Raw genomic sequence first — 27,882 nt, forward strand, 5'->3', positions numbered from 1 at the left:
CCCAAGTGGTGGACCCCACCCCATCATACAGCTGAAGGCGTCCCTCTTTCCCCTGGCCTCTGCGGTGCGTTTTCAGCCCCCTGCATTCATAGAAGTGTAGACTTGAAAGCAGTGGCGTAGCGTGGGTTGTCAGCACCCGGGGCAAGGCAAGTAATTTGCACCCCCTAACCCGTGGATTTGCGCCCCCTAACCCTAACCCCCAGATGTTGCGCCCGGTGCGGCCGGCCCCCCCTGCACCCCCCACGCTACGCCATTGCTTGGAAGGGACCCCAGGGGTCATCCAGTCCAGCCCCCTGCGACTCCTGTTGTGGGAATCTGATTTCACTCTTTTGATGAGGGTGGGTAATAAATGCAATAACATTCCTAATAATAATAATAACCACCAGGAAAGCGATCCCGCCCTGGGTGGCCTGGTGCTGCCTGGGAGGGTGGGGGGAGGGCCGTGGCAGCTGCCCCCAAGCGCAGGAGAGGGCCAGGGCTCCCCAGGCAGGGCGGCCAAGAGGGAGACGCTGCCCGGGAGCCCCGCCGTCCTTTCCTTCGGACCGAGGGAGGGCCGGAGGGAGCCGCCTCAGGCCGGGCAAAGGCCCCTCCGCCGCCGCCTCCGGCGACCAAGCTCAAGTCCCGGCCCGCCGCGGCTGCGCTGCTTCGCCGTTTCTTCCTCCTCCGCGAAGTGCGCGGCTCTCGCGGCCTCATCCTCCCCGAGCTCCCGGCAGGCGGGAGGGGACCCCGCGCCCCCCGACTCGCCGCCCCTGCGCCCCCGCGCCGGCAGCGCGGCCCGGCAGCCAGGTGAGTCTCGGGCGGGCGGGCGGGCGGAGGGCCGGTCGCCTGGCGGCGAGGCCCGCTTCCCCCGGCGCCCCCTCCGGGGCCTGGGCGGCGCGCCGGGAGAGCCACTCTGCGCATGGCCAGAGGCACCCTTGTCCGGCGGGGCTGCCCGCGGCGAGTAGCGGAGCGAGCTCCCCATCGCCGGCCGGGCGCGGCCTGATTGGTCCCCGGCCTGTTTCTAGCTGCGCCGCCGCCAATCAGCGCCCCGCCTTGTTTTGCTCCTCCGGCCGCATAAAAGGCGCGGAGCCGCTGCCTGCCCGGCCCAGGAAAGCAGCGGCGGAGCAGCAGGAGCCGCGGCGGGCAGGTGAGCGAGCCGCGGGAGGCCGGCTGCGCCCGGGGACGCGGAGGGGCGCTGCCCCAGCTGGCCCTCCCCGAGCCGGGCGCCGCGTCGCTCTCCTCCGGGGGATCCGCGCGAGTCCGTCCTCCTCGGGACCCCGGAGCCCCCTCGCCGCGCTCTCCCCATCTCGCCTAGGGAGGAGGTGGGACCCCCGTCCCGGACTCGACTCCCAGGCTGGGGAGCCGGTGGGGGGGAGGCCCTGCCTTAAGCAGCGTCTCTTGGGGGGTGTCCTGGTGGAAGGGGGGCGCCCCCTTGTTTGCTAATGGGGAGGAGAGAGGAGCCTTGCCGAGCGAGCATCTCTTTGGGCGGGGGGGGGCATCGGGGTCCTTTCCTGGCGCCCCCCAAGCAGGACGCGAAGGCAGCAGCCTTCCCCTGATCAGGCATGTGATCTTCAGAGGTCCACTGCCTTGGCACATGGAGGCTTTACTTCGTTATCCTGGCTGATTGCGCTCGATACATCTAGTTTCTGTCGAATTCATCTTCTCTTGGCAGCTATTGCCGCATCTTGTGATGGTGAGTTCCAGAGTTTTTGGGTGCTGTGTGCGAAGAAGTCCCTTCTCTTGGATTGTCCTAATCTCCTGCTCTTCTGCCTTCATTGTGTGGCCCCTGCGGGGGGGGAAACTTTTATCTCTCCACACCAGGAATAATCTTGCACACCTCTGTGATCTCTCTTCTTATCTTTTCTCTAAATTAAAAAGACCCAAAAGCAGCATTGCCTCATAGGGGAGTCTGTCCATTCCCTGGATCAATTTGGCGGCACGCTTATGAACCTTTTCCAACTCTGCAATTTATTTTCTTTCTTTCTCTCTTTCTTTCTTCCAGATCTGTGCGGCTGCACCACAGATTTATGCAAAGGCATCATGAGTCAAGGGCAGTTCTCTCTGTCTTGCCTAATAATTTCCCGTTTTTAACTGCAGCTGCATGCTGAGGGCTCTTTTTCTCTGCTTCTAAATAGTTGTCTCCGGGTGCAATTTGGATTGGGGCCATTTTGCTGTACAATTGGGTAATTTTAGACTCCTAACTTCATGGTCTTATGGGAGCCCCCCACAATCTAGGAAGCAACATGCATTACTTACTCAGAATTAGGATGGGGGCTCTATTCAGCTGACTGGGCTTTGGGTTCCCAGTGCCCCACTGATTAACCCTTCCCACACTTTAAACCACCCACCTCCTTTGCTCCGCAAGCTTCTATTAGCTGTGGAGAGGTGCTCTGGATATTTCTTAAATGACCACAGCCAGTTCATACCCCATCAGAAGATAGATAGATAAACTTTATTCGCATTAGCCAACGGCCATAGCAACATAAAACAAGCAATATATACAATTAAAAAAAAACAATGGATGAAAAGGGCATTAAAATGACCAAGATTATCATTCAGATAGTGGCCCATCAGAATTTCACCCCCCACCCAATAAACGTGCACCACAGAAAACCACACTTGTATTTGAAAGTCCATTTTGGAGAGATCCTTCTGGAAATCCTTGGAAATCCCTCTTTCGTTTTTAACCACCCTAGATAATTTGGTACCATCAGCAGACTTGGCCACCTCTCTGTTCACCCCAACTCCTGGTCGCATGTTAAAAAGCACAACTCCCCATATTGGGTGGAAGAAAATCTTTGCCTGCCTCCAGGGGCTCATTTTCCATTGTTTTTACCCCTGTATTCAGAAGTTGGTTTAGCACCGCTTTCAAAACTTATTTTTACCTGTTTCTGTGATGTGTTTGTAAACTGTCTTGAAATGCATGTAAAAGTCAACTGGCTTTTTAATTATAATTAAATAACAGTGATCCTTGGAGGACACCCCCCCCCCTTTCTTCCCCCTTCCATTGTGAGAACTCCCCATTTATTATTCCCTCCCGTTGTTTATCTGGAAAAGGAACCTTCCTCTTAATCCTATCACTGCAGAGTTTACTTTGTGGAGATGTTTTGGGAAGTCCAGGGGTATCATGTTTGCTGGATGACCCTTATCGATGTGCTTGTTGACACTTTGAGAACATCCAGCAGCGCCTGGCCTCTTTTGCAGGAGCTGCCAGGTGAGGCTTGCTCCTCCTACGCTTCAGCAATGCTCTCCAGGCCTGCAATTCCTGGTTCTTTTAAAGTTTCCTTGGCTCCCTTCCACTTTTCCAATACGCTGCATATCTTTGCTAAAAGTTCACCCGTCCCGGGCGAACGCCCTTTGACCCCACGGTCTGGCTTCTTAATTCATAACTTGCCACTGGAATTTTCTGTCCCCTCTGTCTTGCCTTGGCTGTTGCCTCCTCCTCTGAGCCAAGAGAAGGAGAAACGCCAACAGGTACAGGGTGAGGAGTCACTTACACGGATCATGGCCTTGGACTGAGCCACCCACAGATCGCCTGACATGGAGCCCCATGGAGATCCTTGGTCCTCAGTCCTGGGCGGGGGGGGGCACCTGTGTCTGCCACCAAGTGCCCCCTCCTCTCCACCAAAAGGCTTCAGGGATGGAGAGCTTAATTGAGCTGGGGGGCTGCTCCCAGGGGCCCCCCAGGGAGCTTCAAGGGGCTGCTTCTTGCAGCATTTCTGGCTGGTTTTACAAGGGGGGTGGGTCCAGTAAGAGAGAGATTGAATTTTTATTCTCTTTATTTTGGCTATGTATACCCTGCTTTTAAAATGCTTCCAAATTCTGAGGGGGTGGGTGGGGAATTCACAACAGCACAACAAAACACAGATCGAAAATAAATCCAGTTAAACAAATATTAAAGAAGCAGAAAAGGGCACCAGAGGAGACAGAGTGGAAGAAAGGATAGGAAACCACCCCAGGAGTTTTCATCAGAGAAATGGCTTAGTCAAGTGGGGGTTGATCAGGACTTTTCAGGGTCCTGCTTCCCTTCTCTGCTACTGGGGCTGGAGGATAACTCAGTTTATTTCGCACCACACAAAAAGTTGCTTCCTTCTGCTGAATCTGGATTCTGCTTAATTTTCAAAGCCCAATTAAAACTTGACAGAACTTTGCATTCCCTGACCTAGAATTTAATGCTGTGTCCCCCCCCCCCCCGTGATGTTTTGTAATGTGGTGCTTCTCCCTCATCCTCTGTAAGCGGCTACTAGTACTATTCATGGTGTCAGGGCAGGCGTGTGTGTTGAGGGTCTTGTGTCTCCTTGGTCTTCCTCCTCTCACCACTTAGAGGTGTGATTGGGACCTGCTCCTGTGGCTCCAGACCCCTTGGGAGCTCTCCCAGGGCCAAAGCATTTACCGCTTTCTGTTTCTTGCAGTTTGGAGGAGCCCACGTGAAGAAGGCCCCGCTTGCCTCCTGCCGTCCTCGCCTTTGCCCTCTTCACCGTCGTCATGGCTCCCACTCTGGCCACGGCCCACCGGCGTCGCTGGTGGATGGCCTGCACGGCCGTGGTGGAAAACCTCTTCTTCTCTGCCGTCCTCCTGGGCTGGGGCTCCCTCCTCATCATGCTCAAGTCCGAGGGCTTCTACTCCTACTTGTGCCCCCCGCCAGGTAAAGGGAGAAATGGCTTCCCAGCTCTCCTGGGAGTGCTGCTGGGGGAGGCGCTTATGCCACCAGGTTGGGATTCTGGCCAGAGCTGACCTTGCTTCCTCCCTCTGCATTTGCCAGGCAGGCCTTGGGAACAAACTTCCATTCCTGGCCAGCTTGAGCTGCTTCTCAACCAGCTCAACTGGACACAGCGTTTGCAGGCCAGGCTGGAAGCTGGCCTGGGAAAGGGGTGTGTCTGTGCGTGTCCAAGTGCCATGCTCTGTGCTGGATGTGGCGGGGGGGGGGCAGGGTGGAGAATGAGCCACAGGTTGACCAGTGGGAGAAGCAGACCCTCTCTCTAAACTGAGTTTGGAAGGATTTCCTTTCACCCCAGGTAGGCAGGAGTGGGTGGTTTAGAGTAGTAGTAGGAGTGTCCCCTGAGCATCCCCACATGCCACATATTTCCCCCCTTCCTGAAGGGATTTACAGTCCAGAGGCTGCTGAACTTCAACTCCCATCAGCCCCAGCAAACGTGGCCAATGGCCAGGAGAGCTGCAACTCACTAGCGTTTCCCACAGCCCACCTCTCAAGCCCTTGAGGGATTTGGCGCCCTGGGCCTGGGCTTCTCGTAGGCTGTGATGCCCCCTTGCCCACTGGGCCAGTCACTGCCAGGAAATTGCCCCCCCCTACACCCCCACCCCCAGGACTGAGTGGCCCCCAGTGTTGCACAGCGGGATCTCCTCTCTCTCAGCTGGCTGCCTTTTCCTAGCTTCCCAAGCTCTGCTCTAGGCGCTTGCCTTGCAACATCTAATGATTAGCTTGTAAATGGATCTAGATGATTGCCAAAGATTAACAGCTGCGAGCAGAGGGGGGGGGGGGGAATGAAGCAAACACTGGAGCAACTAGGTGGACTCTGTTGCTGCTCCCCTCCCGTGAAGGCCTGGAGCAGACCTTACTGGCCAGGAGAGATTTGTTTAAAACAGCATCTTCTCCTTCCCCCTCCCCACCTTGGCTGCTTACATATTTGCTGACAGCCTTAAAGCTTATCAGAAGACTTCTGCTAATCTGCAGAAAAAATGCCTTGTGTTGCAATTGGAAAAAGGTGCTGCCATTTATTGCTCAGTAATGACCGAGGAGACATTTCCGGTTTAGGGTGGTGGAGTTCAGTAGTTTTGGACTCTGGAGTTAGTGGTCTTGTGCCCCTCCCTGTCTAGGGAACATCAGGCCTAAGACAACCTTGCTGTGCCTGCTCCCCTCCCCACCCCTTCTGGGCTTGGGCCCTGGCCTCTCTCCTGCCCCTGGTGGTGCCACGACTCCTGCAGGTGGCCTCTGATGATGAATTTGGCAGGCCAGTCCTGGGCTAGTGGGGCAATCCTGCCTCCTTTTGGACCCGGAGTTGAGTTGATGGGCAGAAAAACAGACTGGCCTTTGCTATCTCAGGGCCGTCCTTGGTCTCCGTCCTTGGGAGCAACAGTTGTAAGAGGAGGCAGAAGCAGCATCTGAAGAAGTCTGCTGGAAGCCGGCAGCCTCCTGGGGCTCTTGCAGGTGCCCAGCACTGTGTGTGTGTGTGTGTGTGTCCTCTTTGTTGCTCCGTCCGGCTTGGTCAGGACGGCCCTTTGGATGCCAAGTCCATCTTTCACTGGGTCTGAAGAGATGCCCCATTCAGGGCCAGGCAGAGGTTTGGTGGAGAGCAAGAGGCCCAGGGCGATCCCTCAAGGGATGACTCTGCTCCGGGCTGGTTTCCTGCCCTCTGTGGCTGCTTCTGCTTCGGCTCCCAGAGGCAGGAAACAGGCTCCCTTTGCCAGAAAAGAGAAACTGAGATTGCTGAGTCAAGGCAGCCAAGGCACAGGGCAGGAGGGGTGGAGTCCAGAGGGCAAGGGTCAAGGTGTGGGGTCACAGCCAAAGGGAGCCCCATTCCTCGGCTGGGACTCTGGTGTGGGGCTGTTCTGCAAGGCACATGGCTCCTTGTGAGATCTTCAGCCTCCTCCCTGGCAGGAGGGACTCTGGACCCTCCAGAATGGGTGCTGGCTTCTCACCCTCACCCCCAGAGGGGAGCTTCTACCTAGAGAGAAGGGACCCTCCCTCGCCCCAACCTGGCCCACCCGCTCCTTCTACTCTGCCCCAGTCTTAATCGGTTGCCCCACTAACCCGTTGCCCTAGTAACCTGTTGAGCCAGCATCTTCTCCCTGCTGACTCTGCTTCCCTTATCTGCTTTTATCTGGGTGTCTAGGGCTGCTGCTGCTGCTGCTGCTGTTTCTGCCTGCCTTTTCCTTCCAGAGTGGAGCTGAAGGCTGGGGGGGGGGGGGCGGAGAGAGAAGGGTCTTGCTCTGTGCAAATCCTGTGTCTGCTCTCGCTCCGCCCTTCCCTCCCTCCCTGGGCAGACGGCTGAGATCACCCTGTTCTCCTTCAGTTTCCTGGGTTAATGAATGTCAAAGAGGCTGCCTGGAGGCTGCAGCCTGGCCTGCCTGGATTGCGGCTGGGGGACATTCTGTTTGTGGGGTGGGGAGGAAAACGGCACAAGCTTGAGTTGCAAGTAGGAAGCTGCCTCCGAACTCTCGGCAGGCTGTTTGTTGATCCAGCCAGCTCAGGTTTATTGCCTTCCCCGGCTTCCAGAGTCTCAGCGCTAAGCCCTCTGCATTACCTGCTACCTGAGTTCCTCTTAGCTGCAGGATGATGGAGACTGAACATCCTGGGGCCTGCAGAATGCAGAGTGGGGAGCTGTTCATGGGGGGGCACTCTGGTGTGTCCTCCCCCCCCCCAACCAGTGTATTTTTCATTGAAGTCACCCGCTGGAACTTGGCTCTTAACTTCTCCACCTGTTGTTGTCATTATGTAAAAGAAGTCTGTGGTGGTTTGTACTTGCGTGTAGCCTGAGTCACACCCACCCAGGACTCCTGGGAGAGCTTGAGCAGCCGTGGGGCAGAGGGAACCCCTCTCTGGGGGACAGGGAACCAGTTAAGCCACAATGGCTGTGCACTCCCTCCCCTCTTGGAAGCAGTAAATGCACCCCACTAATGCCTGTTGCTGGGAACCATGAGTGGGGCTGTTTGGGGCACTTGGCTGGGCGCTGTGGGCCTCCTGGGGCCTGATCCAACTGCTGCTCAGGGCTCTCCTTATGTTTCTATGCAGAAAGTATGAAATAAGTGGGTTGCAGGGGAAGAGGACTGAGGAGTAGACACCCCCAAGGAGATTCCTGGTTGGGCCTGGGGCTAACAAATGAGGGATAACAAGCCAGGGCTGAGCACGGAGGTGGCACTACCAGTGAAAGACCACCAAAGGGCCCAGACTGGATTGGGTGGGATTAAAAATGGCAGCCAACCCACAAATGGGGCCTGCAGCGAAATGTTGCTGCGTAGGGAGTGTTCCTGTTCAGACCCCCACCTTGGCTCCAGAGAGCTGTCCCCACCAGCCCAGTTTGGCCGGCAGGTCCTTGGGCTGATCATCCTCCGTGCCCTCGATGCCCTCAGGTCCATGCCAGGTAGGAGTGCCTGTCACCTGAGCCGGGGCTTCTCAAGGGCATGGCAAAGTGTCCCCTGCCGGAATCTGTGTTTCCACTACAAACAGTCCCCTGTTTGTGGTGAGGCAGCTGCTCCTGCAAAGCCAGTCCTGCGCTCAACTGGTAACTGGCGTGACTGAGCTGCAGCCGAGGGAGCTCAGGTCACAGGCAGCCTCTAACTGGCAGCCCCCCTCCCTTGCCAGTGGCTGCTGTGGTTTTCTCTGAACCCCACCCCCTTTGGCAGAGTCTGTCCTTCCCCCTCCACCTGTTTCCTGCTTCTCCCCCCCCCCAGGCCCTGCATGCTTGAGCTGCTCTGCGGGTGCCCAGGTGAGGGAGCGTGTCTGCGAGTTTAGTTAATATTTGCACAGAGCCATTGGCAATAGAGGCCTCCCTCGTTGGGGTGGGGGAAAGGGGTGGGTGGGCATTAGCCAGCTGTTGGGTTTGAAATGCTTCTGAGCAAGGGGTGTGTGGGTGTTGTGCTTCTCTGAGCTCACAGCTGCAGCAGCAGCAGCACTTCCCAGATTGGGTGATTGAACAGAGTCTGTCCATATTGCTCAGTATTTCCCACACTGGCCGGCAGCAGCTCCCCACAGCTACAGACAGAGAAGGGTCTCTTGCCTGGGGAAGGGCTGTAGCTCAGGGGCAGCAGACAATCCTGGGTTCAATCCCCGCTGAAGTCCCCAGGTGGGGTTGGGGAAGATTCCCTGCCTGAAACCCTGGAGAGCTGTTGTAGCCAGAGTAGGCAGCACTGAACTAGACTGACCAAGGGTCTGACTTTGTATAAGGCCTCTAGCTCCCTTTGTTCCTGTTCCCAGCAGATTTTCTACCACTGAGCTCTGGTCCCTCTATATATGCCTGGAGAGCCTTTGCTGCCAGTCCGTGCAGACTATATTGAGCTAGGGGGGTCACTGGATGGCTTTCTGCTCCTAATGGAGCCAGTTCTGGCCGCTGGAGGTTTTCTGCTACAGCCGCCCTGTTAGTCCCAAAGGGCCCTGAGAGGCTGAGCTTCCTTTTGCAACAGCGGCTGCTGCCTGGGCTGACCTCCCTCGTCTCCCTCCAGAGAACTCCACCAGCTTGGCGCACACCAGCCCCGCCAACTCCTCCCTGGCGATGGGCAACCGGACGGTGGCAGCAGCCTTGGCGGCCCCAGAGCCCGAGGTGCGCATGAACGGCTGGCTGATCTGCAAGGAGCAGGATGAGATGCTGAACCTCGCCTTCACCGTGGGCTCCTTCCTGCTCAGCGCCATCACTCTGCCTCTGGGCATCGTCATGGACAAGTATGGCCCCCGAAAGCTGCGGCTGCTGGGAAGGTGAGGCTGGGGGCTGTCTTGCGAGGGTTCCCCCCCCCCCGGGCATCAGACCATGCCTGCTGAGTCCAAGCTGGAGGTTTCCTGAATCAAAGCAGAACTGGTCCTTAGCGCATGGTGGGTGTTTGTGGGTGTTTGTGGTTTGTTTGTTTGTGTGTGTGTGTGTGTGTGTGTTTGTGTGTGTTTGTGTGTGTTTGTGTGTGTGTTTGCCCTTTCCTGAGCCTTTGCTTTGCCCCCAACTGCAGGAGCAAGTGACAGCCAGCAGCTGGGATGGCTTTAGAAGAGGATAAGGGGAATGTGGGCAGGAATGTCTGCTAGCCAGTGGCCAGTGTGGCTGTGGGCTGCCTTTCGCTGGGTGAGGCTGTCTGCCTCTGAGTACCAGTTGCTAGGAGACTCTGTTGCACTCAAGCCCTGTTATGGGGCTTCCCTTGGGGGCGCCTGGATGGTCCCTGTGAGGACAGGATGTGACCAGGCGGGTCCCCTTTGGCCTGTTCCAGCTACTTCTGACATTCATAAAGAGAACATAAAGAGCAGCCTGCAGGATCAGGCCCGTGGCCCATCCAGCCCAGCATCTTGCTCTCTCAGGGGCCAACCCACTGCCCTGCAAGAGTCCCACAAACAGCCTTTGTGCACCAGAGTCTTCTCCCCTCCCGCGATTTCCAGCAATTGGTACAGTGGTGCCTCACAAGACGAAAGTAATTTGTTCCGTGAGTTTTTTCGTCTTGTGATTTTTTCGTCTTGCAAAGTACGGACTTTGGAAAAGCTTCAAAAATCACCAAAGTCTTCAAAAACCTCAAAAAAGGCTACCACACCGCGTGCTATGAGTTGCTCCTTGAAGTGAATGCACGGTTTTAAGAAAAAGGAAACAAACTTGCAAGACAAAGGAAACAAACTTGCAAGACGTTTTCGTCTTGTGAAGCAAGCCCATAGGGAAATCCGTCTTGCGAAGCAACTCAAAAAATGAAAAACCCTTTCGTTTTGCGAGTTTTTCATCTTCCGAGGCGCATTCGTCTTGCGAGGGACCACTGTATTTGGAAACAGGACTGCCTGGCCTAGCACCTGGGACTCCAGATTTTTGAGGGGTGGGATTAAAGGCAAAGAGCAGATCTCTTGAGATTCCTAAGTGGCCTGGGGTGGGGGTGGGGAGATCCACCATCGCAGCTTGGTCTGCAGAGGTGAGGAAGCAGCCCTGCTCACCCCCAGGCTGTGGGAAGCTCCACCTGCTGATGTCTGCAGGTCAGACTGCTCTTAAAAGCACAGGAGCAAACCAATGGTAAAAAGCTGGCCCATCTCTGCAGCAGCAGAGGGGGAGCGTCCTTCTCTCCTGGGGGTGGACCTGCAAACAGGCCAGCCTCCCCCAACCTTGTGTCCTCCAGGTGTTGCTGGACTCAGCTGGCAGCACCACCACTCCCTCCCCACCCCACCCCCCGTTGTCTTGCATTTGGCCTGTGGGGTTCCCCCTGCTCTGCAAGTTTGGCATTTGCCCTAACCCAGCGCGGATGTCTTGGAAAGTAGACCGGAGAGGAAGAGGGGAGGGGGAACGAGGGGCAAAGAGGGAAGCCTGTCTTCCTGTTTCAGCCTCCATTAATTGGGAGGAAATCAGAAAAAGTGACAAAGGCAGAGAAACCATATCTTCTGGCTTCAGGTGTCCCTGTGCTAAGACAGACATGGCAAGGCAGACATCAATCCTTCTCATAAGCTCTGCCAGCCTGTGACCAGTTGCCTTTTCCTCCACTGCAGCGCCTGTTTTTCTGTTTCCTGCGTCATGATTGCCTATGGAGCCAGCAACCCGGACTGTAAGTCGCCTGGTGGTTGTGAGGGGGACAGGGGTCGGGACCCCTGTCTCTAGGAGAAGGGGAGGTTGTTGTGGGCCAGGGGCTGTCGAGTGGGGTTTGTGCCCAGTCCTGCCTCCAACCTGGACTCCACCTTCTGTGGCCTTGGCTGTCTTTGGGTGGCAGGGCACTTGAGAAGCCAAGCTGGTTAAAAGCACTGCCTGAATCAAGGGCGAGCAGCCTGCAGTTCTCCTGACAGCTCCCATCTTCCCTGGGCATTGGCTGTCCTGGGTGAGGGGTTTTTATTCTCCAGCTATGTGAGAAAGGGCACATCCACCCAGGGGTACAGCACTTCCCGGTCCAGTCCTGGGCATCTCCAGTGAAAGGGGCAGGTAGGCCCCTGCCTGAAAGCTACTTTGTGGGGAGGGAGCTATAGGTCCGTGGGGAGAGCCCTCCCCAAATTGGGGGGCTTTGCAGCAGACAATGTCCCTGGTTCAAGCCCTGGCAGCCACCTCTGCGGTTACAGAAGGACCAGGTCACTGCAGCTGCTGGCATCAGGAAGACCCCAGAGAAACTGCTGCTGGTCTGGGCAGATGCTCATCTACATGGACCTGCAGGAAAAGGCATTTAGAACCACAAGGACTACTAGAAGCTTCACTTTGGGGGAAGGACCCCAGCTCAGTCCCTGGAAGAATGTCCCATTGCAAAAGGAATCTCAGCACTCTGTGTGGGATGGAGCTGGGGGGCTGGCAGATCTGGCCCTCTCCCAAAGCTGGGGCTGAGTTAGAAGGCCATTGGGGTTTTTGCTGGTGGGCCTGCTGCCCCATTGACGACCTCTGCCCTCCCTCCTTCCCTCCTCAGCTCTGTCGGTGCTGATCTTCATGTCCCTGGCACTGAACGGCTTTGGGGGGATGTGCATGACCTTTACTTCGCTCACGGTGAGTGCAGAGAGAGTGCGCTGGGAGGACAGGAGGGGCTCCCTGTACCTGGCAGCTGATGCCCCCCACCCCAGAGTCCCTGCCTGGCCTCCCCTTCACCCCTCCAGCCCTTTCAGGGACCTCAAAATGGGAAGAGCGGATGAATCTGCCAGGACTGAGGCCTCATTGAGGAAGTGGAGGCGTCTGGTGCCCAGGGCTGTTTTTTCCGCTTGTCTTGAAGGCTTCCTTCTCCCGAATCTTGCACATTCTCAGGCTCCCTTCACCCCTCCCACCCGTGGTTTTGTTGCACCAAAGTCTCTTGGAAATGAAGATGTGGTTACAGACCCCCAAGCGGTCCCCTGCCCCAAACTGGGTTGAGAACAGGAACGGGCTGCCGGGGGGGGGGGTTCTGTGTTCCCAAATCTCCTGGTCCCCCACAGCACCCATTGACTCTGGCTGTGAAGCAGTCTGGAGAGGAGATATTGGGGTATTTTTTGAGGGGGGAGTTGCCAGTTTTTCCAAGCCTGAATGGGCTTTGCCTGGACCCAGGCTGTGTGCTCCCTCCAAGCCAGGGCTTCCTCTGAGCGGAAGGGACCTGGGGGGGGGGTCCCTAAACCCAGGAGACCATCTGCTTTCCGGTTCCCAGGATGGCCTCCCAGAGACCTTCTTCTGGCAGCTGGAGGGGCTCAAGCAGGCTTTACCTGGGGGGCTTTCCCTCCAGGCAGCCCTGAGCCCCCCAGCACCTCTCCTCCTGCAGGGGTGGACCTCAGCCTCCCCCCCCCCATGGGTGGTGTACAGCACTGCAGTGCAGTCCGGGATGCGGCTGCAGCCGGCTTCCTCTTCCCCTCCCCTCTCTGAACGCAGAGCAAATCTGTAAGCTGCTCGCCTCCTCTGCTCTGGGGTTATTTAAGGACCCGGCTGCTGCATTGCATCCAAAGCGCTGCAGCTAGAGAGGCGGGGGGGGGGGAGGGACGGAGCCAGGTGGAAGCTCCCCCCCCCATCACTGCCAACCCCCCCCCTTTCCTGCTAGAGAGATCCTCACAGCAGGAATATCCTCAGCCCTGTAAACAGGCAGCTGCAACAAGAGCCTGGGCAGCCTTTGGAAAAAGCAGCCAGAGCTCTCTGGGCATGTTGGGGGGGGGCCCTCTTGAGCTGGGGGAGGATGGAGAATGTCATAGTCTCTGCCCCCTTCCCTGGCACCTGCCTGTGTCCCCTTCAGATGGGCGGCCAGTGAAATGTCTCTTCAGCCGGTGGGGGCAGGTGGCAGCCATGGTGCAACACATCTGGAAGCCGGGGAAGGCTGACTGAGCAGGGAAGATCTGAGTCTCCCACTACTCTCTCTCCCCCCCCCCTGCCCCCAGCCAGTTCCTTTCACAACTTGGTTTCTCTTTTCCGTGCAAGGCTAAGAGATCTACTCTCTTGGCCATTGTTTGCCCAGACAGGGCAAGGGCGGGAGCTGTTTTTCTGTTTCCAAAGTGGTGCTTCCTTCTCCTGTTGGCCCCTCGTAGGGATGCTTCTCCCACTGCAGCCTCTCAGGGCTGGAGGGAGCAAGTGTGCCTGGTGCCTTTGGTGTGCAGAAGCTGCAGGGTGGCCAGGGTGGGGCTGAGAGAGGCACAAAATGGGCACCGGAGTTCATGGAGGAAAATAGTCCCATTTACCGTAATATTTGGCTGGACTGTGTTTCTGAGTGAAGGCTGGTGTGTGCTTCCAGAGGTCAAGTGCCAGGCCAGCCAGCCATTTCCTCAGAGCCTTAGTGGGGGCAGCTGGCTGGACAATGCTCCCCCCCCCAGCTTCTTGCTGGGCCTCTTGCACGCAGCCTAACCCAGCAGAGCACATTCAGCCACAGCTGGGGAAGGACAAGACCTGAGACGTACGTGCGCATCCAGGTCTTGTTTTGTTGGCAGGCAAGGCAGCCTGGAAGGGTGACTTCGTCAGCACTGCCCTCGGCTGCCTCCACACAGACTTGCCCCGGCCTTTGCAATCTTCTTCCCACGAGGGTGAGCCCAGAGCAAGAGTTGTTGTGACACTTGGGAAACTGCCTTGCGCTGAGTCAGCGCATTTGCACCATTCGTTCTGGGCTCTCTGCTGTGACTGACAGCAGCTGCCTTTTTTGAACCCAGTGCCTTCTGCAGGCAAACAAGCTGTGGCATTTTCTCACTTGGATCCTGGAGGGAAAAGGCTTTGAAACAGAAAGCCTGATGTCCCGGAAGAGTCTTTGCCCCACATGTTGCCAGGGTGCTGAGTGGATATTCTGAGCTTGCGTGTCAAGGGACAGCCCTGGCCCCTGAGGATGCCCCAGGGTGGGTTGTGGAGGGCAGCAGAGTGCGTGCAGAGAGCAAGCCTTGCAAAGCCCTTTGTCCGCTGAGCCACCTCCTGGCCCAGTTGTGGGAGATGGTAGTCAGGCTTGCTGGCTGTAGGTGGTGTGGCTTCTGACAGACCCTGCAGGGCTGGCTGCTTTTGGGGGCACTGTGCTCTCGTTTTGTATTTTCACATTGTGAACCGTCCTGTGATCTCCACGTGAAATGCGGGGTACAAATTAAATAAACGAATGAATTTCCTGTTCCCTGGCAAGCAACCTCTTCCAACTCTGAGGGGGGCTGTAAAGGGCTTGTGAGAGGCTTCCTCTTGCTGGTTGAACACCTGTCTTGGCTTGCAGGCATTTGAAATGGTACCAGAAAGCCTGCAAACTGTGTGGGGATGCCAGGGGGTTGCGGGGCTCTCAGGCGGCTTTTAACTCTTTAAAAGGGGGAAAGCAAATCTGCCTCCAGCATTGGATACCACAAGATATGGAGACCTCCCTCCCAAAGCTACCCTAGGAAGCCTCTTGATGAGCCTGGCAGCAACTGCCCCCCCTCCTGCCCCCCTGGTTTCTGCTCCCGAGTAAACAGGCTCCTTTCCTCCCCACACAGCCCACCTGCCCTAACCCTCCCCTTCTTCCTGCCTTCCTTCCTTCCTTCCTTCTCAGCTGCCCAACATGTTTGGCGACCTTCGCTCCACCTTCATTGCCCTCATGATTGGCTCTTACGCCTCGTCGGCCGTGACCTTCCCAGGAGTCAAGGTATGTTGGCTGGGAGCTCCAGCTTGTTGCTGCCGGAGGCGGGTGGGGTCCTTTTCCAGTGATGCAGGCGAGCGGCGCTGCTGGGGGGGGGGGGTCCCTTGCCAAATGCAGGGATGGGCTCTCTGGGGGAGGTCCTCCAGCTTCTCTACAGCGACTGTTCCCCCCCTCCAAAAAAAAGGGATGCCGTCTGTTGAGAGAGCAGTGGGGGAATTCTCAGTATCTGGCCTTGGCATTTCAGTCATTCTGCCAGCTTCCTGCTACTGAGCCCCCAAAACCTCAATGCCACCGTGAAGTGAGATGAGCTTTCCTAGAATTCTGCTGGCCCCACGATGAGAATGTGAAGGTCCCCTTAACCAAGGGTTTGCTTAAAATACGCAAATAAACTGGAGGAGAATAAGCAGAGTTCATATTTTTAACCCACTTGTGGCTGACAGAATAGGCAGCCATGCCCAGCTTGTCTTTCCACGGAGGAATCTGCAGGAAAGAGGGCATTGTACCAGGGGCCTCCTATTGCAAACTGATGGACAGAAGAAGCAGGACGGAAATAAGACATTTGGGGCAGCGGGTGCAGAATCCCGTTCCAAATCCCCAGACTCCCCAATGCCAGCTGTGGGAAGATGCTTTTTGTTGGCCGGACGAGCTGTGCGATTGGCCTTAAGGCCTGACATGGGGTGGGAAAGCCCCAAGCAGGAGTTCAGGGGAACAGGCCCAGCACTCTCCCCTTGGTTCCCCACCTCTGGCATTGGGGAAAGGGCCCCTCGGCTGGTGGGGCTGCTCTGTTTCACTATCAAACACCTCTTGATAGCCCCCCCATACATTTGTCTCATTCCCTTTGAGGTTGACTGTGATGACTTACGGAATTCATTGCAAGAAGATGCAGAGTTATATGACAGAAAAATAGATGGAGCATCTTCTGTGCTTCTGCTCTGACATTCTGACTCTTCCATGGCAAATGCCTTCGACCTGAGATGCCCCCCCAGCCCGTGGGGAAGGAGGGGGTCCTGCTGCTGTCGCTACATCTGGTGACCCCCCCAAGGGCCTGGCTGGTGATGGCTGCCTTTCCTCCCTTTGCCCCTCCAGGTGATCTATGACTTTGGCGTCTCCTTCATCCTCATCCTGGTTGTCTGGGCCTGCTGTGCCGGCCTTGTCTTCTTCAACTGCTTCTTCAACTGGCCCCTTGAGCCCTTCCCAGGCCCAGAAGACATGGACTACACGTAAGTCCTCTTGTGTGTGTTGGGGGGACCCTTGGCTGCTCTTCTGAGACCCTCCCCTCCCAAGGCTTTCCTTGGGATGTGTGGTGGCCCTTCCTGGGAATTTTTCACCTCGTCCATCACAGTGCATTGAATCGTAGAATTGTTGCATTGCAAGGGACCCATCTAGCTCACCCCCTGCAAAACAGGAGCTTGCCATTTCCACATTACTTCCATGATACAACCTGAAAAACATGGCAAGTAAAATATGCTGAGGGTGTTGTGTTGCGCACATGAGCAAGGCCTCTCCAGAGCTTCATGCCAGCCAGGGGGGGGTGGGTGTTTGGGGACGCAGGCAGGGCATTTCCAAACCACCACTCTTTTGGGGTGAGATTCAGCAAATGAGAAGTTTGTGGTCCCGGAGTGGCTGACGCCTCGCCTCCCTGCAGGCCGTCCAGGGCAGATGCTCCCTTGAACCCGGTGCCCGTCAGCAGCCCAGCCCAGATGCTGCAAGTAGGGCAGCAGGTCAGGCAGACGTCCCGACCCTCCTCTGCCCTCTTTCTTCCCACTGGACAGGGTGAAGATCAAGTTCAGCTGGCTGGGATTCGACCACAAGATCACCGGGAAGCAGTTCTACAAGCAGGTGACGACGGTGGGCCGACGCCTGAGTGTGGGCGGCTCCATGAAGAACCCAAAGGAGCAGGCCACCCTGCAGGAGAGCAAAAACCTCTGCCTCTCCACCGTCGACCTGGAAGTCAAGTGCCAGGCGGACAGCGCAGGTGGGGCAACCAGCAAGATGGTCCTATGGTTGTCTCTTCCTGGACCCCCACGTGTGTGTGTGTGTGTGAGAGAGAGAGAGAGAGAGAGAGAGAGAGAGAGAGAGCTGCCAGGGCTGCCACCCCCCCCCCCCCAATGTGGAAATGCAACTTTGTCTTACTGCTGTGTGTTTCTGGTGATGCAGAGTCCAGTGTGAGCTGCCCCCTCAGCTCTCCCTCGGAGGAAGGCCTGGGAGCGTCCTGGGAAGGGCCACGGTCTACTCTTCCTCCTCCTCCTCCCCCAGGGAGCAAATGGCCCCCTGCCCAGCCCCAGGGCCGTTCCCCTCTCTCTCTTCCAGAGGTTTGGCAGGAGTTGACCAAACCATGAAAGACACGGGGAGGGTTGTCTGCACCTTTACTGATGGTGGAGCACTTCCTTTGTCTGTGCAGATATTCAGCAAGCCTCACTTGGTCCCCAACAAGGTGTCCAGAAATACAGTGGGACCTCGCAAGACGAATGCCTCACAAGACGAAAAATGCGCAACACGAAAGAGTTTTCCGTTTTTTGAGTCGTTCCGCAAGATGAATTTCCCTATGGGCTTGCTTCGCAAGTCGAACCGTCTTGCGAGTTTGTTTTCTTTTTCTTTAAGCCGCTAAGCCGTTAATAGCCGCTAATAGCCACTAAGCCGCTAATAGCCGTGCTTCGCAAGACGAAAAAACCACAAGGCGGAACGGATTAATTTCGTCTTGCGAGGCACCACTGTAAAACAAGCACAATCTTAGTAAAAACTGTGCCAAATTTAAAGCTTATAGCAGCATGAAAAGCAGTATCACGAAACGCACAGCACAGGGGGAAATTGCTTCCTCCACTTGTGTGGGCCACACACTTTGGCCAGCCATGTCTGCACAGACTGTTTCCTCCCAGCCCCAGCAAGTGATCTGGGGCTACGCATTTGCGGGATGAATGCAGAGTGTTATTTGGGATGGCCAGGCGGCCCCAGCTAGCAGGAGCTGCCTCGGTGACCTTGTGCTGGCCAAGTGGCCCAGGGGGCAACTGGCATCTCCCAAGGAGCCCCCTTCCTTATTTCCTTCCTCCCCCTCCCCCCGCAGCCTCCCCGTCCTTCATGCACAGCGTCTTCAGCCCCATCCTGCTGCTCAGCCTGGTCACCATGTGCGTCACACAGCTGAGGCTCATCTTCTACATGGGCGCCATGAACAACATCCTGGAGTTCCTGGTGGACGGGGATCTGCAGACAGGTGGGTGCAGCTCCCCCCCCTCCCCCAGCAGCTTGCAAGGGAAGAGCAGCGCTTGCCCTGCCTGCACAGAGTCAGCCGCTGGCCAGCCTCACGCCAACGGAACTGTGCCTTGAAATATTCTCTAAGCCCCTTTCTCAAATAAAAAGGCGCCTGACTCGTCGGTGGCCTCCCAAGAGGTCCTTGGGGCTTTAGAAGTATTGGAAGCCAACAGTTCCTAGTTTCACCTCCCTTCTATACGTTTAAAGTACATTTATGCCACATTAACAGTCATGGCTTCCCCCAAAGAGTCATGGGAACTGTAGTTTGCTACTCACAAAACTGTGATTCCCAGCACTGCCAACAAAGTACACATTCTATATAATAATAATATAATTATTATTCATGCTCTGCCAACCTAGGGTTCTTTGGGGACAGCTCCATCATTCAAAGGCACAGCACTCTCAGTTCAGTGTCAGGAATCGCACCCATTCCACTGAGGAGTGTGGCGCTCACATGCGCTTGTCATCTTGGCCACCCAGGACGGCTTTGCCACTGGGTGGTTCCTGCACAGGGTGAAATTAGGGCGTTTTGTGGCGGGGGGCGGGGGGGGAGAGGCTCAGGAAGCCACACTGTGAGGTGCTCCTTGCAGACCCCTCTTTGTGCTGGGTCTTCAGGTGTTGCCAGCACCTGCTGCTGCCGGCTGGGTCCAGCTGGCCTGGTTGTGCCTCCAAGCATAGGCTGGCAGACGCCCCTCTCCACGAGGGCAGCCACCAGCTGAATGCCAGGCTAATTTCGGCCCTGTTTCCGTGACACCCTTGGGTGTCTTGCGGCTCAGGGGTACCTGAGTTCAGTTCCTCAGAATGCCCCGAGAACTCTTTCTGGTTTGCAGGAGAAAAAAATTGGTCAGCTGCGGCTTGTGGTGCTGCTGCTGCTGCTGCTGGCTGGGGGGGCGGGTTTCCTGGCTCTCCTTCCCTTCCTCGCCCTCCCCAGAGCGAAGGGAGAAGCCCAGCAGCTGACAGGGTGTCACTGGGGGAGAGGGGGTGTTGTGAGCTTCAGCGCCGCTGACTCAAGGCCCGTATTTATAGCGGCTGGAAGGGAGCCAGCCAGGAAAGGGAGCCATTTCCATGAGCTGGTTGTTTGTCTTTTGCACAACAGGACGAAACCATTTGTGTCTTGCGCACCGAGATCCAGTTTGGGCTTGTTAAATCTGGAATCTGCGAGGCAGATAAATCAAGAGGCGCTTTCATGAAAACAACAGGGAAGGCTCAGGGGAAGGGAAGCGCAGCCGAGCGAGCAAGTGGCCAGGCGGGCGGGGGGGGGGGCTTGAAGCTGAGCGGCTGCCAGGCTGACCCCCTCCCACCCCTCCTCTCTTTTGGGGCTTTGCTGCTTGGCAAGCTCTTCTGGGGGGGGGGGCAGCCTTTCGGCCTTCACTCTGGACTTCCAGACCCCCACTTCCCTCCTGACTCTGCTCTGGTGTCCTCAAACTCCTTTGCCCCCAGCCTGGGGGGCTGTGGCTGCATCTCCTCAGGGGGCTGGGCCTTGCTGTTCACCAGCCCTCCACCGAGGAGGCGCCCAGGCTCAGGACTGGGAGTGTTACACAAAGGAGAGAAGGGTCCGTCTGTGGCCCTGCAGAGGCTGCTGAACTCCAACTCCCATCATCCCCCTGTCCGTGCTGGCTGCTGGAGGAGCACGCACCTGGATGGCCACAGGTGTCCCCTCCATTTTAAAGGGCTGCATCCCAGCTGCTTGCCTGCCCCAAATGGCACCACACACAGTGCCCCTCCTTTGCTTGTTGGCCAGCTGCCCTCCCCTCTCAGTCTCCCCTTTCCAGCCACCCAAACCCCACAGGCCTTCGCCTGGCCCTGCCCTGACGCCGCCCTTCCTCTCTCCCTCCCAGTGGACCTTTACACCACCATCTTCGGAGTCCTGCAGCTCCTCTGCCTGATGACGGCCCCCGTCATCGGATACATCATGGACTGGAAGCTCAAGGAGTGTGACGACGGCGCTGCGGACGAGGGGGACGAGGGGAGCGCCCCCAGCCAGTGAGTAGCGCCAAGGCAGGCTGCAAGGGCACTCGCTGCCCTGTGGATCCTCCGTCTGGGGCCCCCAGCTCCTTCCTCCCCAGGGGAGTCTAACCAGACGGGAGGAGTCTGAGGTCACTAGGCCAAGGCTGGAAGCACAGACTGCCCAGCCCTCGGCTGACCTAGAAAGACCAAGAGCCTGGAGGCTGATGTGGAGAGATGCCTCCGCCTTCGTTTTTGCCAGGAGCCAGCGGCTGGCTTGTGGCTAGACCTCCTCTGCCCAGCTTGCCACCCAACCAGCTGCCCTCCTGGGGAAAAGGGCATCCCAGGAGGGGGGAGCGTCTGAACTCCTCCAGCAGATACTGGACTCCCAGCAGTCCAGGAGGAGGGGCTCAGCTGCTGCCCACTGCTGGCATGACCCCATGGCTTGTGTGTGTGTGTGTGTGTGTGTGTGTGTAGAACACTGGCCTTTGGGCCCCTCCAAAGGGTCTGAGGTGGGTCTGCAGCAGCACAAGACACCCTGCAAGTATCTGGTAACACAACTTAGATGCAACTGCCCCAAACGCTCAGGTGGGTCTCAGGCCTGAAAGGCTGAGGACTTGTGGCATGGTGGGTGAAAAGAGGGGCAGGCTCCTGTGGCCCCTCTTTCTTTGCCAAGCAATTGAGACTCCACAGCAGGGACCCCCACCAGGCAGCAGGATTGAGGGGCATTGGGGGTCTGCCCAGACCCCGACTGCTGTGACCGTGACACAGGAGCACAGGAAACTGCTTTGGACTCAGCCAGACCCCCAGTCCATTTACCCCAGTACTGCCTACACTAACTGGCAGCAGTGGCTCTCCAGGGATTCCCCTCCTTGCAGATGCCTGGGACCTTCTGCCTGCAAAGCAGCTTCTCTTCCTCTAATTTGCTGATCTATTCGATCCCTTTTTTGTACCACCTTCTCTCCCAAGGTGTTGGGAATCTCACACCATCTTTTGTTGTGCAGCGAAGGCTGGAGACCTGGGCCTCCTTCCTCCCTTGCAGATCTCCCACTGGCCCCTGCAAGCCCCTCTGACCCCCTCCGTTCCTCTCTCCCTCTCCCTGCAGGGGCAGCAAGAAGAAGCGCCGAGACAGGCAGATCCAGAAGGTGGAGAACGCCACCCGTGCTTTCGCTTTTACCAATCTGCTGCTGGTGGGCTTTGGGATCACCTGCCTCATTCCCAACCTGCCTTTACAAGTGAGTAGCTGGCAGGGAGAGCAGTTGTCAAAGGCTCAGCACAGGAGAGGCAGGAACTGGGCCGGGAGGTGCTGTGGGGGCCAGTCCAGGCCTCACCTGTTTGCTGGCTTAGCGGTCCTTGCGTCTCCTGTGAGCAGGATCCCCACTTCCCAGCCTGTTTGAACAAGGTGCTCCTCCAACCCCACCTGCTCCCAGTAGGCAGACCACATGTCCTGAGTGGAAAGATGCTTGGTCATAAGACCATCAGAAGGACCTGTTGGGTCAGGCCCAGGGGGGGGGGGAGTCCCCCGTTGTGTGCAAATGTCCTTTCTCTTCTGACAGCTTGGTGGGACATCTCTGGGTTCGAGTGTCCTGATGCTTCTTCAGTGCTTCTGTGGACGGAAGAGGGTCCCTGTGGAGGGGAGGGGGCAGCCCTGCAGGCTCCCCAGAGGGAGGAGGGATGGGCAAGGAGTGTGCTGGGCATTCAGAAGGTGACTTGGGGTGAGAATTCAGGGTTGCGTGTCTTTCCCCCTTTTCCAGATCCTCTCCTTCATCTTGCACACCATCGTGAGAGGGTTCATCCATTCTGCCGTGGGCGGCCTCTACGCAGCCGTGTAAGTCTAGTCCTCAGCCGACCTCTGGCCATGTGTGTTTGCCCAATCGCCCGCCTGGGCTTTGCTGCCGCCCACTTTGTTTACAGGCACCCAGTTCCCGGCTGGGGGTGCTCCTTTTCCCTGGCCACCTTGCCCTACCTTCCAGCCCGTTTCTGGGTCATGTTTTTCCTCCTTCCTGGATTAGCTTCTGAGCAGCTGTGGCTGCTGGCTGTGGGCTGCTTCTCTGGGTGTTGCTCAAGAGGAGGGTGCTGAACATGACGCACATGCTTTCATCCTCTCCTCTGCACCTGATACCCATTTGATGTCACCCTCTGCTCTGGTTGCAGCATTCCTGGTGGGAGCAAAACAGTTTCCTAATCGCAGGCCCAGCCCAGGGATCCCGCCCTCTGCTTCTTAAGGCAGCCCTGTTCAGGGAAGTTTTTAATCTGTGATATTTTAGTGTATTTTTGGTTTTTATGGAAGCCGCCCAGAGTGGCTGGGGAGACCCAGCCAGATGGGCGGGGTACAAATAATAAATTATTATTATTATTATTATTCTCTCCACCACAACACCCCCTTCTTTGGAGAGCCCCATCTAGGCCAGAGTCTCTGGGGGAGCCCACGGATGCTGTCCTCTCCTCTGAACCACGTCTTGCCTATCAGGCATGCAATGCTCAACCCATAACCAGATCCGGTTTCAGCTGCTGCAGCTCAGCTAGACCTGACTTGGGTGTTTTTGTCCTTGGGTTTGTTTTTTAATCAAAGAAGTATATGAACGTGATGATCAATGCGGGAGTTGTTGGTCCAGCTCCAGTTCTTGGCTTTTCAACATTGCTCAACTGGAGGAGGAGGAGGAGGAGGAAGAGAAGCCCGCTGGCCTGCTTTCCCAGGCTCCTGTTTTCTCCTGGCAACCTCCAGCCTTCAACACTTTCCAATCAATGATGCTGATCTGCCTGGCTTGGCTGGGCCGCTCCTCTAGGGCTCCTTCGTGCCCAGGCAGGCGGTGGGAAGGGAGCCAAGGCTTGTAGCCCAACCTGGACTCTGTTTGCTCAGAGGTGCCCCACATTCCAGCTCAGGGTGTGTGGAGACTTGAAATCCAGGGGCCTGTGGTCCAAAGCAGTCGTTTCTGGGCAAGGGCACTCTAGTCTGGGGTGCAAGTGATCTGGCCCAAGGTCTGGACTCAGGGCACAAATGCCATATATATTTTAGCTTCCTCTCCCACCCGCTTTAGGGAAGCTTGGAGCACGTTACCCAGAAGCATCCCTTCGGGGCAGCTAAATTTGATCAGTTAAGCTTGTGCATTTAGCCTTTTGTGGGATTTGATGATGTGGAAACCAGACTCCTGAGGATTGTAGGCTTTCCCTTCTTCGAAACACAAACATCTAGTCCTCCTTTTTCCTTGGCAAGGGGGAAAATAATCTTCTGCTGAAGACTTTGAAGGTAGAGGAGGGAAACTGCAGAGTTCCCCTTCTGCATCCTGCCCTGTGGCTGCTCCAGCTGTGCTCTGCACAGGGCAGAATTGCCCAAGCTGCTGCTGGAGAGTCTGGAATGAAGAACGACAGGAGCATGAATTGCCAGGGAGCGGCAGGGCTTTGGGGAGATCCTGCTTTATGGCTGCTTGCTGTGTCTGCCACGTGGGGCCTTTCTGCTTGGAGCCTCCGTGCCCCTGAATGCCAGCGGTGAAGAACATCAGCAGAGCCCTGGTGCTGAATCTGGCCACAGGGGCTCATCCAGTCCAGCACCCTGTTTTGTAGCTAGATGCTCCAAAGGGAAGGTCACACTGGCGGGGCCTGAGGGCAGCAGCCCCCTCCCCATGTGTGGCTCCTGGTGACTGGCACCCAGGGGCATTCACTGCCTCCAGCAGGGGAGGAAAATGACAAGGCAGGAGGGGGGCTTCTGCCTCCACACCCTGCTTTCAGGGCTTGCTGGAAGCACCTGGCTGGCCGCTGGACTGGAATGGCCTCCTGCTCAGATTCTGATGGGCTGTTAGAAAAGTCTCCAAGGGCCTTTGCTCCCAGAGAGTAATGGGCTGTGGGGCTGGGCTCAGGGAGGAGCCCCACGTGGCCAGGCTGTGAGTGTAGAAACATGACTGCCCCCTTTCTCCCTCCTCTCCTGCAGGTACCCCTCCACGCAATTTGGCAGCTTGACAGGGCTGCAGTCTCTGGTCAGCGCCCTCTTTGCCCTCCTGCAGCAGCCCCTCTTCCTGGCCATGATGGGGCCCTTGGAAGGAGACCCTCTCTGGGTAAGTGGTTGGGCGGCTGGCGCAGCAGAGCTCCCAGCGTTTGGCTTTTGTGCAGAGGAAATGGCAAGGGACAATCAGTCGGCTGCATCTTACTCAGGAGACCCATTTAAATCAATAGACCTGGCCTCTGTGGCACTCTCCATTTTGATGAGTTTAGTCGGAGTAGAGCTGAGTTGGAGACAACCCTTTAATTCCAAAAGCAGCCTTGGGGGGCTTTCCTGAGCAGGCAAGGGGCTGGGATAGCTCTTCCCCCCTCCAGCTGTTTCTCTGCTCAGCACTGATGCCCCCACCCAGGGGCTTTTCTCAGCCACAGGCACTCCTCACCCTCTCCTGTGGGAAAATCACACCAGGGCTGGTGGGGCTGATCTTTAAGCGGGCACAAGCAGTTGGAGGGGAGGCAAAGGAGACCCTCGCTTGGCCGTTCCTCTGCACAGACTTCAAGCAAGAAGCTGCCTTTGGTTTGGGAGAAAACCGCACCGGGTGGGTGGGTGGGTGGGTGAAGCCTTTTCGGTGGTGGCCCATTCTGGCTGCCTCTGTCTCCCTCTGGTTGGCAGGGCTCTTGTAAAAGCAGGAAACCCGTGGCCACAGTAATTCTTGGCACCCAGGTGTCAATAAGAGAGAAAGCCCCCAAGCAGGCAGGGTTCGGAGGGCAGCAGCAACTCTCCCCTCTTGGGGTTCACCCCAGCCGGCACCCAGCATTTACTGCCTCTGGCAGTGCAGGAACGACAGAGCCTTTGACAGGGGCTGCCTCCTCCTCCTCCTCCTTTGGAGCAGAAGGTCATGGGACCAAGTCTACCGCTTCTGCCATGCAGGCTTTTCCATGGCACCCTGGGCTCTTTGCTGCAGCTCCCACTCTGGAAGGCGTTCCAGGGCCTGTTTGGGAAGTGGACGAGGCTGCTTGGATCCTCTGGCTGGGCTCCCAGAGGCCACGTTGTTTTCTGTTTAGACAGCAGAGCACCTGACACCTGCCTGGGAGCAGCTGAGGGCTGGCTGGCAGCCGCTGGTCTGTTTCCAAATCATGATGGGGGAACATGGGTTGCGGAGCGCAGCAGAGCAGTGCTGCCGGAGGGAGGCTGGCAGAAGCAGAGGACTCCTTCCTGTGGGCGCTGTGTCTTCCCGGGGAAAGAAACAGTTCAGCAACTGCTTGGCATTTCCAGCTTCTGTTTTTTCCTGGGTTTGGGGCTAGCACAGACCCCTTCCCTCCTTCCCTTACAACTGGAGCTACTGTGGGGAGACCCCAGTGGGTGCTGCTGGCCAGCAGCAGGAGTTTGCAGAGCTCTTGTGGCAACCAGCCAGCCTGGGGAGGAGCCACTTCCACACAATGCCCTAAAAAAATCCACCCCCCCAAAAAAAGGGTTTTCAAGAGAGCAGAGCCCCCACGCTCCTAGGCTGCTGCAGGGCCAGGGGCAGTGTTCTGTCCCCAAGAAGATCTTGGCTTGTTCGCCAGCGAATGATACCCAAGCAGATAATCCCAAGTGGGGTGGGGGCAAAATCCTGGCCACATGGAATCTCCTCCAGCTCTTCCCCCCACCCCAGCCCAGATCTGAGCAGGAGGTCAGATCCTGCCCTCCATCCAACACCTGGCCTTGTTGTGTAAACATACCCAGGTTGCACAGGTAAACGGCTCCATCGTTCTGCCCGGACACTGAGGTCCAGCGCTGAGGGCCTTCTGGCGGTTCCCTCGCTACGAGAAGCCAAGTTACAGGGAACCAGGCAGAGGGCCTTCTTGGTGGTGGCGCCCACCCTGTGGAAAGCCCTCCCACCAGATGTCAAAGAGAAAATTAAATACCAAACTTTTAGAAGGCATCTGAAGGCAGCCCTGTTTAGGGAAGCTTTTAATGTTAAATAGGTTATTTTTATTTTAGTGTTCTGTTAGAAGCCGCCCAGAGTGGCTGGGGTATAAAATAATAATAATAATAATAATAATAATAATAATAATAATAATAATAATAATAATAATTTATTATTATTATTATTATTATTATTTTATTAACACCCAGGGAGGGGGCCTCACATCCCTCAGCTGCTTCCCCCCCATCCTGGGGGCAGGGAGAGTAAGCTGGAGAGTACGCTTTGCTTGCAGCAGGCTCTCCCCTCCAGTTCAAGCTGGGGGAGGCAGGTGCTTCAAAGTGACATTCCTCATCATCCTCACCACTGAGTGTTGGGTAATCCGACCATGGGGGCTACTGCCTCATAGAGTCTAACCAAGCTGGCCCTCTGGCTCAGTACTGCCAGCACTGGCTGGCAGCAGGGCTTTGGGGCCATTCCTGTTCCCAGCACTCCCTGGGCTCTCCCACTGAGCCACAGCCCCTCCGAAGCCCCTGTGCAAACAGATCAGGCTCCAGGCAGGCTGAGCTGCGAGAACCAACACTCTGTTGCTGCCCTGGAGCAGCTCCTTTGCTGCCATCGCCACACCCTCCTCCTGCTCCCTGTACAAAGGCACCTCAAGGATCTCGGGGCAAAGGTGGGTGCTGGACAGCTGGAACCCCTCACCCCCCCCCGCCTGCTGCAGGGCGTCTGCTGGCCATCTTGGGCTGAGCTTCAGCCTTTCCTCTGCCCTCCTCCTCCTCCTCCTGCTGACACTGCCGGCCTCTTCTGTCCTCCTGCAGGTCAACGTGGGGCTCCTGGGGGCGAGCATGCTGGGTTTCTGCCTCCCGCTCTACCTGATCTTTTTCCGCCGGCGGCTGGAGCGCGAGAAGCAGCAGAAGAGCGAAGATGCCAAGCTCTTCCTCAAGATCAATGGCACACCCAGCCAGGAGGCCTTCGTCTAGGAGGTGGCTTCTCTTAGCCGGACTGGGCTGGGAGCCTCCATGGGCAAAGGCAGCAGCATCTCCTCCCACTCACTGGTGGTGCTGCTTGTGCCCCCCTCGCAGCTCCTGCCTTGTCCTCCTCTGCCCAGCCCCACAGCAGCCTCCAGAGAGACAGGCAGAAGCAGCGGCTGGGCCAGCATGGGCCTCACCTGAGTCCTCAACGGCTGCCACACACAGCCTCACGCCTCTTCCGCTCCCTCACTGCTTGTTCACGGGACTCTGGTGCTGCAGGGGCGCTGACTGGTCTGCAAAAGCAGAGCCCCTCCACTGCCCCCAACTGCAGCTTGCGCCAGTGCAGGACACAGGTGCTCTCCTGCCGCCCTCCTCTGCCATTCCTGGAACCCAGAAGCAAGCCTCTTTCCCCTGCCTCCAGACGCCAGTCCGTCCTCCAGCCTGACGGGGCGAGGAGAGGAGGGGAGCCCAATGGGACTCTGCAGACTGACCTGGGCAACAGCCACGGACCTCTTCGTTCTGCTCCGGACGTGCCTCATGGCTACTTGCTGCAGGGCAAGGGCTGCCTCTGCGCCACTGAAGGAGCAAGGAAGATTGGGGGGCACATCCAGCTGGCCTGGATCTAGTGGCGGAGGAGCTGGGGCCCTCCCCCTTGCTGCCCACTGAAGGGCTGGTCTGATGTGAAGCTGGCACTGAATTTTGCAGGGTTGCTGGGAGCCGGGTGTGTGTGTGTGTGT

The 27,882-nt window shown here is 57.0% G+C and overlaps 1 protein-coding gene across 2 annotated transcripts; it reads left to right on the forward strand.

The window, feature by feature from the left end:
- The first annotated feature begins 1,029 nt into the window (after nucleotides 1-1,029).
- Nucleotides 1,030-27,882, forward strand: SLC43A2 (solute carrier family 43 member 2). Of its 2 annotated transcripts, none has more exons than XM_079956103.1 (14): nucleotides 1,030-1,126; nucleotides 4,392-4,624; nucleotides 9,157-9,406; nucleotides 11,144-11,199; nucleotides 12,037-12,113; nucleotides 15,058-15,150; nucleotides 16,231-16,364; nucleotides 16,917-17,119; nucleotides 18,206-18,352; nucleotides 20,229-20,373; nucleotides 21,440-21,569; nucleotides 22,089-22,162; nucleotides 24,260-24,383; nucleotides 26,993-27,882. In XM_079956103.1, exons 2-14 carry the CDS (start codon nucleotides 4,465-4,467, stop codon nucleotides 27,152-27,154), a joined length of 1,755 nt encoding a protein of 584 aa, XP_079812229.1. In that variant the 5' UTR covers nucleotides 1,030-1,126; nucleotides 4,392-4,464; the 3' UTR covers nucleotides 27,155-27,882. The 2 variants fall into 2 exon arrangements, with proteins under 2 accessions (XP_079812229.1, XP_079812230.1); XM_079956104.1 differs by lacking the exon at nucleotides 1,030-1,126 and adding an exon at nucleotides 1,650-1,672.

The sequence above is a fragment of the Podarcis cretensis genome (assembly GCF_951804945.1).
Source record: "Podarcis cretensis genome assembly, chromosome: 15".
In the NCBI taxonomy this organism is placed as follows: Eukaryota; Metazoa; Chordata; class Lepidosauria; order Squamata; family Lacertidae; genus Podarcis; species Podarcis cretensis.

Coding starts and splice junctions, on each gene's coding strand:
- SLC43A2 (XM_079956103.1), top strand. CDS start 4,465: ATGGCTCCCACTCTGGCCACGGCCCACCGGCGTCGCTGGTGGATGGCC. Junction 18,353..20,228: donor GGACGGGGATCTGCAGACAG/GTGGGTGCAGCT, acceptor TCTCCCTCCCAG/TGGACCTTTACACCACCATC. Junction 24,384..26,992: donor TGGAAGGAGACCCTCTCTGG/GTAAGTGGTTGG, acceptor GTCCTCCTGCAG/GTCAACGTGGGGCTCCTGGG.